This window comes from Mchenga conophoros, linkage group LG7, assembly GCF_057382185.1.
Source record: "Mchenga conophoros isolate Kocher_MC1m ecotype Shallow Benthic linkage group LG7, M_conophoros_male_GT1.1, whole genome shotgun sequence".
NCBI classification, from domain to species: Eukaryota; Metazoa; Chordata; class Actinopteri; order Cichliformes; family Cichlidae; genus Mchenga; species Mchenga conophoros.
The window spans coordinates 15,662,678-15,674,298 of NC_140532.1; the positions used below are offsets into that span (position 1 = coordinate 15,662,678).

Sequence of the window (11,621 nt, forward strand, 5' to 3'; positions counted from 1 at the left end):
AGTTCTCCAGGTTTCTTGAAGGGCATTCAGAGGTCTTTTTTGAATGTTCGCTGCCTTTTGTTCCACTCTTTCTCAAGATCTTCCCACACTGCTTCAGTAATGATGAGGTCCAGGCGCTGGGAAGGCCAGTCTATGACTAATAGTGATCCACTGTTTGATTTGAATCACATGTTTTCCAGATGGTAATATGTGGTGGATCAAAATCTGATGGTATTTTTTGTGTTCATTATTCCATCAATTTGCGAAGATCCCAAACACCACTGTGTTTTCCAGGTGGCTGTCTGCTATACCTCTCTCTCCTGACCTGTTGCCACTGTTCTACAGTCCAGTTCTTGTGTAGTTGGGCATACCTCAGCCTTTTCTTTCTGTTTCCCTTCCTTCAAATCTGTTTTCAAAGACATGTTATATCCATCAATTACTCTTAAATAGAATTAAATAATCTACCAGACCAATTCCTTCAAGAAAACCAAACATTTCCTGTGGAATAGACTACTGTCTTTTGGTCTTTCCGTAGATTTTTATACAACAAACACTAAACTCAGAAATATTTGTGGGTGTTTTCTTGTTTGTTTGTTTTTTGTACTACTTGAACACTAAAATGGTCCTCACATGAGATGACAGTGCCAGCAGTGGCCCACAGCGCATTTAAGTTTGAAACCCCTGTTCAAGTTAGCAGAATATTTACTTTGAATAAAAGAAATCCCTTGGTTGCTTATGGTTTCCCAGTTTCTAATAATACTAATCAAGTCACATGAGGGAATTGTTTCGCAGCCTGGTATAAAAGTGATCAATAAGTCATTTATAAATAATTTACTACTCCTTAGTATCTTTTCAGCTTGATAAGTATTTTAATTGCACACAGCAATTTCAGCCATGCTGATTATGTGGTTTCTTTGGAATAAACTTAACTTACTGTGAAGCAAATTTGTAGTCAAGCATAGGAGAAAAGCACAAGAGAATTGATCCAGTCCATATTAACTTGTTGTACCTCAGGTAAAGGTACTATAATACTATTGTTTTTGGATGAAAATATTTTGCAGCTGGTGCCCGAAGTCTAGAATTTATAACCAAATGCTGCACTTCCTCCCTTGAGAGGATTTGCCAGCTGTTTAATGAGTGTCTCCTTTGCTTGCAGCGACATCTTTTTAGACTTCGTATTGAGCATGTCAGTGCACTGCTACTAAATGCACGGAATAACGAGGGAACAGACCTCATCTAATCATCAAATAACTTGTTGTATAATTGTACATGTTTCGACCCTCTGAAAATAGGGGGTACATATAAAAAGTTCCTGAATCAATTGAATTGAAATCCATTATCTTGGTGTACAGATGCAAAATTACAAAAAAAGTAATTCTACTTATCAAGTGTGTTTTTATTTATTTTGTTTTGTTTTATTTTGTTTTATTTTATTGCACTTGTATATATATTAAAAACTACTACTACTACTACTACCACTACTGGGAAAAGAGTTGTACATTGAAATGTATTTATACTACTAGTAAAGCGGTATCTTTATTATGGAAGTAGCTGATAACAGGCAGCCAATCAGGTCAGGTTGTGTAATGCCTCCTCTGATTTTTAACACTGTCAACCTATTGGTTAAGAGCTAAAATATTTCTCCTTTGTGATTGGTCAGGTCAGGTCAGCAACAAATCCATTGTTTTTCCAGGGCCCTGGTCCTACCCGGCCGGGCACAACCCAGCGTCGAGGAGGGGGCCGGTATGTACGTAATGAAAAGACCATACGTCACGTGCCCGCCTCTTACTCCCAACCCCATCATTTAAGGAAATACGCGACATTTTCGTGTGATTAGCGCCAGATCTAGCTGTTTCGGCCACTGTATTTTAATACAGATGAAATCGTAGGATGCAATTTAAACGGACGGAGGTATTCTAGCGACATTCACGGACTGAACCGGAGGTAGGACATCGCATTTTCATTCATTGGTCTCCAGCTAGAGAGGGAGGGAAAATATTGGATTTTTTTTATTTTATTTTATTTTATTTTAGCGGATTCTAGCTTCGGTAAAACCTCGAAATTTGTAGGCCGGGCTGTTTACTGCGAGGAGTTTGTGCTCGACTTGCTCGACGTCCGGATGATGAACAAGAGCCCCGATGCAGCAGCCTGTCGCGCAGGCTGAAGGACGCTTCTCCATCGCCTGTAATCTCAATGCACTACCCCACTGCAGCATCACTGCCGCCAGCCGAACGAAATACACGTCTAAGACAGCCGGCGATTCACAATGAATAAAAGCAACTTCAGCCAGACAGCATTTTCGTGGCATAGATTGGTTTATCTGTGCCAGAAAGATGCCCTTCAATACACCATGCGTCCACCATGACGTGCGCTACAAATATGATTTTCTAACACAGTTAAATATGGAAGGTAGTTGATTATGGCCTGCTTAGCAAGGAGAACGCGATAAACAGAGAGTAACGTCTATATAATCCAGCCTTTAAGCTCAATAGGCCTTTCAAACGCCTATTTTGAATCCCAAAGGATATGCATTCGAGATCACGACAAGGCCACACTGTGTCCTGGAGCGCGCATTACACCGCTAAAATATGTGACCAAGAAAACAGGTTCATCTCAGTCTATCTGATGCTCCTCTGGAGGCTGGGTACCACCATGGGTACCTCCTCTCTCCAAATCGTGTCAGGATGTCAAAGACTCCTATTGCAGTGATTGTGGCCTGTTGCTTACAAGCAGGGCCGGGATAGTAAGTGATGTTGCACTTAATCATGCACTTCTCTCCTTTTCTGCAGTTTGCTTTTCAAGGGAGCTGAGATTGAAGAACTCTGTGTGCCTGGTTTACAAGTGGCGGAAAGCAGTGAATCATGGCAGGTGAGCTTCCCCCTTTTATAAAGGTTGAATAAAAGCTCATGCACCTCTCTTGACTTGATTTCTTCTTGATGTGAAGCACTGAATCATGTCTCTGTGTCCTAGAAAACAACTTCCCTCCCCTTCCTCGCTTCATCCCCCTTAAGCCATGTTTTTACCAAGACTTCAACGAGATCCCAGACCAACACCGCACTATGTGCAAGAGGCTCTACTACCTCTGGATCTGTGAGTGTACCTGCAGGAAATGCTTTTTATTTTCTTTGCATTTGGAAGCAGTCGGTATTTGCATGCATCTAGCTGTAACCCGTTAACCTGTCTACTTCTCTTCCTCCTCATGCCGGGCTGCTTTGTTTTACCCAAAATATTATGAGAACTAAAGAGTGCAAACACTCCGTGCAGCTGGGAAACTAGATTGGCCGGTCTCACATTATGTCACAGAGCCAGATAACCACCGTTTTCATTTTACCGTGGTTTTTATTTTGAGGGGTAAAGTTCGAAAATGATTTAGCTCACAGATTTACTTTGTGGTTTGTGATTTGACTGACAAACTGTTTACAAATCTGAAGCCCAATTGAGGTCCCACGGGCAGAAAATGAGGACTTCAGCTATATTTTTTTAATTTCCCAAGAAAATAATTTATTTACACAAATCAGTGGGGTACAAAATGAAAAATGGTACATCGTGAAACAAAGTTACAATCCAATACCAATATTTGATAGTATTGATACTTGGATTGTTCCATTCACCTCTAATGTATGCTATAACTCTTAGAATATAATACAGAAGTATGTGTGTGCAATCTTAGGCTTGACAGGTGTCACCTGTCACAGAAAGAGGAGTTATTGTACAGTTTTATAGTGAACGATAGGAATAATTTCCAAAAACATTTATGCTCTTTGTTTATTCCCCACTATTATCTGAGATCCACTAACTCTTAACTCATTAATGAAGAACATAATTTGTACATAATTACAGTCACATGAGTATTATGGTATGTTTTTCATTATCACATAGGTGCTGCTATTTAAAGCAAAAATGTAAGTCTGGTGAAAAGAGTTTAGAGTATATGTTATGTTGGGTGGAAATGGTGTGCTGAATAAAATGCACCTCTATATCATATTTTATTATTGTAGTTTAAGTCTTGAATGTAGAACTGGAAATATGGCAGTGTGTAGTTGTTGGTCTTCATAGTGATTAAATCCTACTGAGTTATGAGTAATGATGGAGCCTGCGGGGTGTTTGCTGTAGCGTTTTTTTTGTTTGTTTGTTTGTTTGTTTCCTCACTCTTTTATGTTTTTGTCATTCTTCCTCTCTGTGACGCTGATAGTGCATAGTGCCACGCTAGCTGTTAATCTGATTGGTTGCCTGGCATGGATGTGTGGAGGCGGTGGAGCTACCAACTTTGGCATGGCTATCCTGTGGCTCATCCTCTTCACCCCTTGTTCCTACGTGTGCTGGTTCAGGCCCATCTACAAGGCCTTGAAGTAAGCGTGTTTCCCTCTGAGTTACACTTCTTCCTGCTGTTCCGCTGAATCAGATCGTTTCTGACGATTAGTCTCTCCACGCAGGACAGACAGCTCATTCAACTTCATGGCTTTCTTCTTCGTCTTCATGGCCCAGGTGGTGATCAGTATTATCCAGACTGTTGGCATTCCAGGCTGGGGAGTGTGGTAAGAGTTTGTACTGGTTTATTAAAAGTAATGTGTACAGATGAAATGGAAATTAACTGGCATGTATAGAGTTTATTTCTTGTCTTATATTGTTGTTAAAGATGATTCTAGAAGCACCTGAATCAAGGGGTATACTTTGTAATCTAATCTAAAGCATACACTTTCATTCAAAAAATAATTTTTTTCTAAACCAATGAGGCTTTAAAGAGGTTCATTATCCTTCTGAGGTCTAAGCCATCAAACTTTAACTCCTAATTCTTAAATCATTTTTTTGGTGATAAAATATGATTAACTTTGATGCATGGTTGTTTTCTTTGTTCCCTGATTGCCAAGATATGGGAAAATAATTTAATAAATGAAATAACTATATTCCCATCACCTAGGTTTAGAGTTAGTGTTCGGGTTTTCCACCACCACATAAGTATACTGTAATATACTCAACCTCTCTTTAACGTTAATGTACTGAAGAGAAATGGGAAATATTAAAAAGCAGGTATACAAGCAGTTTTTTACCCCTTGTAAATCCTTTTTGTTCGAACCACCATTAGCAGACGGCCTGCTATACCTCCTGAGCTACAGCAACCCCAGGAGACACCCTTTAGGAAAACACAGAGTTTGTCCAGCACAAGGCTCTCTACAACTTCCATTTTGATCAGGCTGTTTTGAACTCCACAAACACAACAACCAGCTGATCCGAACAGAATCATGCCTGAATTATTCTTCGGCAGGAAATCTATGCTGTAGCTTTCGTTGTAACTGAAAACTCTTTTTAACTCTACACTGTAACCTGACATTCAGCTTTTAAGAAATGTATCTATATGCTGGCTCAATGGCATGGAGGGTTGCGATGTAGGGTTAAGAGGGGTTTCTGGTTGTAAAGTTAGGATGTAGATTTTCTGCAGAAGTCTACATCAGGCTTTAGGCACAGCATAGATTAGTAATTCACAGCTTCTAACAATAGTCTCTAAATATTTTGGTATCAATCTTAAAAATCCAATATCAGAATTATCTAGAATTATCAAGCTTAATGTATTATTTAAATATGGCGTATTGTGAGCATATGATGATTCTTCTGTGCTTCTTCTTCAGCGGTTGGCTGGCCACCATCACCTTCTTCAGCACCAACATTGGCTCAGCTGTGGTCATGCTGATTCCCACCATCATGTTCACTGCAGTGGCTGTTTTATCCTTCATCGCCCTCTCAAAGGTGAGTGACAGATTTCTACCTGGCCACAGAAATTATTAGATCAATCAGTGCTGGTATTATCAAGTGAAAGATAGCAATCCAGTCCAAGTAGCATTGAATAATTAGCTTGTATTATAATGCCAGCGCCGTTTCCCACTTAAAGGGAAGCAGTGATAACATGACATTTGATCCATTTGCACTAGCAACAGAAATTTTTGGAGGTGATATTTATTTATTTCAGGCTGTTTTTAAATCCCTTTTTGGTGAATGCAAGGAATCCATGAGGGGCCCAAGTACTTATTAGAACTTGGTGATCAGAGGTTATTGTGGCTGTTTTTTTTGTTTTTGTTTTGTTTGTTTTGTTTGGGGGGGGGGGGGGGGGGGTTCTATAACTCTGTATTTGACAACATATTACAGTAAGGTTTAATAGGATAACATTATGACGTTTTCTATACAAAATGTCGAAGGTTGACTTCACTATGACATCAGAGTGTTCTGCAAAAACATTTGAAGCCACAACTCTTGAAAAGAAGAGGGGATTGTGACCATATTTCATGATTGGTGGCATCTAAGTTGATGATGCTAATCCCGAGTTCTAACGTTAAAGCTTTGGTCAAGGTGTGACTGTTTTGTGCTGCAGGATTAAAGATGTGTGTGAAGCATCCACCTTTTAGAATCTGTTGTTTCTTTAAGGCTATTATTCTAGTGTTTTAACTATACCTGCTAAGTCATTGTGGCAATTTCTTACCATGGGAATGCTGTCCATCTATCACCACACCCTCATATATCAATCAGCGGTATTCTTTGCTCTCATTGGTAGTTGCTTCACTTTGTGGATCCCAAGTTAACGGGTCCCAAAATAGCAACACCAGGAGTTATTTTGTCTTGATGTCACTTATTGTCATTGAGGGTCCGATGCCCCTTTGGCTGTGCCTGCCCACATGGACATTACATAAATCAATCGGTAGTCATGACTAGGTGGCATAAACACACAGCTCTGGATCTGCACTCAGCTCTTTTGTCCAATAAACTGTGACAAAAAACTAGATGATTGTGAAAACTATCTTTTTGATTTTAGTAAAGCACAGCAAAGCAAAGATATTACAAGAGGGGCCTCAGGAACGACAGAAATTCAGTTTGAAATTACTTGCAAGTATGTACCATTACATATTTATATAAATTTATTATTCATATAAAAAGTGAAGTAAAAACGGTAATAACAGTTGGTTATGTTGTGATAGTGCTCATTACTCTGACCTGAATTTACCGCTCCTGTATTAAAGTTTGTGTCCCAGGCAGGCGGGTCACAGATTGGCCTTAACACTTTGCTTAAGACTGGGTAGGATTAGCAATGAATAGCCAACAGCCTGTGTTTATGTTTTTAATACATTTTTCAGAGAAATACATCAGTTTGCCTTGTGTTTCGATCAGAAGATCTAAGATCGGGTGGGCTTCATGGGATTTTCTGGTTTTTAAGTGGGCCGCAGCATAGTGATGATTTTTCATCCACTTCATTATTGTTTTTTCATATTGGTATAAATTCAACAAAAACAAGATATTAGTGTATTTAAAATGCAACATTAAAGTAGTAAATAATCATAAATATCCCACTGCAGAATTGTCACATACTTAACAAGGTGCGTCAACTTCATTAAGAACGTCATTAAGATATAGGATGATATCATTTAGTATTATAAGCTGAGAATTTCTTGCGTTACAGCAGGTATAACATTATTTAAACATGACAAGCATTGGGAGTGTAAGTCTCAAATATATCTTTTTCGGTCTAGAATTGCTTAGGAACAGCTCTTTGGAAAGTAAATGTTGCCAATAATGTGGTCATGACACAAAAAAATGAGGTGCCACTACAGACAAATAATAAAATTCACCTTTTCTATATGGTAATTTGGTCAATTTTACAAATTTAAAAAAGTAAAAGTCATACTTGATAGAGAGTAAAATTCATGTTGAATCCCATTTCTCCTTTCTGTCTTTTTTTAGGTGCATAACTTCTACCGCGGCAGTGGTGGCAGCCTGGGTAAAGCCCAGGAGGAGTGGGCTACGGGTGCCTGGAAGAACCCCCATGTCCAGCAGGCAGCCCAGCAGGCCGCCATGGGGGCTGCTCAAGGCGCCATGCAGCAGAATCAGTACTCAGCAGCTCCCACCTACAACTACGACGAACCCATGTAGGACAGAGGAGTAGGCCAGGCGGCTGAGTGGGAGAACTAAAAAGGGATCAATTAAGAACACAATTCAGAATTAGGTGCCCGTCATTATAACACTGTAATGCTGAACTCAAACAGAACAATGTAAAAGTCATGTTTTTGGTGCAAATGTACTGGGATTTCATTATTTTACTCGGTTCACATTTAAATCAACAGTTATTTTAAAAAGCAAAAAATGTTGCTGTTGTTTTATGCTGCTCAGTTGTAGCTGGTCGGTGTTGTTTTCCAACAGAGACACATAGCCTAAAATAGGTAGACCCAGTCCCCTGAGCATCTTCAGTTTATTTGAGTAGGTGGTCTCCAATGTCACTCTGTAAATTTTCTAATGATCTTTAATGTGATATTTAAGGGACTGAAACAGCTATATTGTTAAGGGTCTTTACTTTTATTAGCCTTGAAGATCACCAATGCTGAAACAGTTATTTCTCAGCTGATGTAATGGACTAGCTGTTTGGCTAAATTCTTATATACAAATGTCAAGAATTTTTTATTTCCCATTAAAGGAATAGTTTGACCATCTTGGGAAACACCTTAATTCACTCTCTTGCTTCAGGGTTATATATAGGGTATTATAAAATTAATCTTTGCTAGCAGCCAGTTAGCTTGAATTAGCAAAAAGACCAGAAACTAAAGCTGAAACAGATAGTTTGGCTTTATCCAAGGATATTAAAATCTTCTTAGCAATTATAGCTAGCAGTATAGCTCTAATAATCTGACTAGCTCGTTATATGTCACTTAAGAGCTCTTAGAGGCAGATTTTATTTCATTTTGACAAAGTCATGCAAGCTGTTTCTCACAGATGTGAAAGATCCACAGATCGCAAGGGGAAAATATGTACTCTCCAACGGGCTAGCAAGTGGTTCCTGGATATTGCCAATAGTCACCAGGTGAAATCACTCAAAAAAAAAAAAGGGTGCAACACCAAAAACCTCCCTTGTGGTTGCTTTGGTTGCTAGCAGGTCAAATTTAGTTTGCATTGAAGATGCTGACTTGTATGCAAATGCTCGCTAACTATTGACCTAGCAGCAGTAAAACTTGAAAAAGTGCAACTTAACCAGGAACGTTCTGCCTTTTGAAACATGTTGGCTGCACCGCTGAGGCACAACTTTTATTTTAAAGGCTAACGTTTTCCGTTTCACCACAGCTCAGATAGCAGTTAGACAGTTTTTGTAGACAAGTTAGCATCTTCCTTGCAAACTACTAGCAACCGCAGCAATCTGTTAGCGACCAAAGCTATTTCATATTTACATACAGATGTGACAGGGGTTGCTTTTTAACTTACAGCAAGAAATTAATTGGATCAAACTACCTATTTCTTAAAGGTTATGGTACATTTTAAGTAACCTTTTGAGTTGTTGTTTTTTTTTTAAATTATGCTTAAATACCAGTAAAGAAACTCATCATCTTTCTCTGCTTTTTTTCTTTCCTTTTTTTTGATTGAAAAAGAAAGTTAAACCGACTAAAATGAATATTCTAAAAAACAGAAATATGGAGTTTTTGTTTTGGTGATCTTTTTGACAGTATAAGTCGATTTATTTACATTCTCAGGAAAAGTCTAATAGCTGTTTTTAAATTCTACCTGTAAAGCCTGTAGAGCTTCAACATGTCGGGCTTTTGTCTCCTTATATCGCCCCTATTGACCATGTTTGGTTTTGTCGTTACATACTAGTTTTATGTTGAGCAGGCTGAGTTTAGTTCAAGTATTTCATTTTTTTTTTCATGTTAAAGTGAAGCACACGCAGTATTTAAAGATTGGAGTTTATTGGTCAGACATTCCAAATCGATGTTAGTATAAAGGTCAAAGTGAAAGAAAACCAAAACACTTGCAGGTTATGGTAAGTAATAGTAATAATTGTTGTAAGGTGGTCATAACATTGTATGGAGTGATGGATGTTTACTCTCCCTTTGGCAAACTCTCCCGCTTACCCCTACGTGTAAATGCTTCAGTGACTCCTTGTTTCTGAAATTCGGGATTTCAGGCCTTAGTGTGTTATTTCGTGGATGTTGGTGTTATTCCATGAGTTGGTGTAATAAGAAATCTACATAAAAGAAAAAAAAAGAATATTAAATTCAATCCAGCTATTTCTTTATGGAGTAAAATATCACAAAAAGACATTCGTGCGTAGCCCCGGTGAGGCCTGATGTGTTCAGTCAGAGACGGTGTCGTTCTGGTTTCTTCGAGTCTTTGAAAGCTTCAGCATACAGTAGATGGTTCGTACAGTCGAACACTATTAGATTTAAAACAGTGAAGTTATCTGAATCCTCGTTACTTTAAAATCTGTGAGTCGTCTTGTCTGATTGTGATGACGTGGTTTCCAGTAGGATGTTTGTTGTGCTACCTTTTAGTTGTTTTGTTTATCTCTCTTTTTTCCTGTGTATTTGAATGACGTGTGGATGCTTGTGAAGCACATGATTTGTTGTGTCTTTCTGTTTTTTGTTTTTTTACTATACTTTTTGTTTTTGGAAAAAAAAGTAAGTAATATTTGCGCTGGTTTTCCTCTTGGCATCGGTGCAAACTTCATTCAGAGTGGAGCAATACTAACAGTAGAGTTATTACAATCAGCTGGGGTCCTGTTGTGCAGCCTTTAAATACAGGAAGAAAAATGTTACCAACCCCAACCTAAAGTGTCATAAAATGAATAGCTAGCCTGTTTTTGAGTTGGACACCACTTGTATGATTTTACAGTTTCATAGCATTTTCACCAGCACATGCACACACAGAAGTAAGGAGGTGTAACCCTGTAAAAAGTACCATACATCCGCTCATCTGTTAGTAAATGCACAGCTGGCCATTTCTATAACGTAAATGTGAATTTTTTTGCACAAAGTTGAACAAATAAGCTACTTTCCCTGTGTATGTAGTAAGTTGGTGAACTTTGGATCAGTCCAAACTTTCCGCCATATGTACATACGGCACAATTCATGTGTTTATGGAAATTGCAGCTGTGTAGTTATTGTGTAGCAGGAGCCGCTTATACACTTAATGCCACTGTATCAAAGCTTCTGAAAGCCATTTTCCATCTTATTCCCACATGTACTGTATGTTGTGTAAGATGTATTAACATGTACTATATCATAAGTATATATGAATATATAATTACTTGAGGTGCAGTAAATATTTGCCATGGATCAAACAAATTGAGTAGGCCCTAAATAGTCGAATAAGTCGTTTGAGGGGGCTGCGTCTCCACGAGTGAACGAGGAAAACATTTTGTGTATTACTTTTGTATTATTTGGTCTTACCCTAATAGATATTAAATAGTTCTTGTTGCATCCTGTTTTGTTATGTGATGAGTTTGCATACGGGTACTATACAGTTGTAGATATGGAAAATGTAACTTTTTTTTAAATGAACTATTGACTTTTAGGTGTAAATAGCTGTGTCGAGTAGCTGACCTTCAATTTCTTCTGTCCAAATACAAACCTTAAATATTCTAATATTCATCTCACCTCCGACATAATTGAATTTTGATTCTTTTCTAGGTTAAAACTCGCTAAAAAAAAAAAAAAATCCAATTTAGCCTAAACATGGTGATGAACAGTGATGTGGTTTCTTTTTACATCATAAATTACAATTCATAAACACTTTTATGGATGCTTCATTTTTAAGGAAGGTTGATGATTTGAATACTCCAAATGAATCAGGGGCATTTGTATATATCATTCATTTCATACCTCAGCACACTGTATCCGATT

At 38.2% G+C, this 11,621-nt stretch overlaps 1 protein-coding gene across 1 annotated transcript; it reads left to right on the forward strand.

The window, feature by feature from the left end:
- Positions 1-1,727: 1,727 nt before the first annotated feature.
- On the forward strand, positions 1,728-11,203 carry scamp5a (secretory carrier membrane protein 5a). Its single transcript, XM_085282505.1, has 7 exons — positions 1,728-1,923; positions 2,769-2,847; positions 2,950-3,069; positions 4,172-4,328; positions 4,413-4,514; positions 5,604-5,721; positions 7,702-11,203. Exons 2-7 carry the CDS (start codon positions 2,841-2,843, stop codon positions 7,888-7,890), a joined length of 693 nt encoding a protein of 230 aa, XP_085138631.1. The 5' UTR covers positions 1,728-1,923; positions 2,769-2,840; the 3' UTR covers positions 7,891-11,203.
- Positions 11,204-11,621: the final 418 nt, after the last annotated feature.

What these genes read in the sequence shown, in the direction of transcription:
- scamp5a (XM_085282505.1), top strand. An exon ending in ATTCCAGGCTGGGGAGTGTG is followed by an intron (nt 4,515 to 5,603) that starts GTAAGAGTTTGT and finishes CTTCTTCTTCAG; the next exon opens with CGGTTGGCTGGCCACCATCA. An exon ending in CCTTCATCGCCCTCTCAAAG is followed by an intron (nt 5,722 to 7,701) that starts GTGAGTGACAGA and finishes GTCTTTTTTTAG; the next exon opens with GTGCATAACTTCTACCGCGG.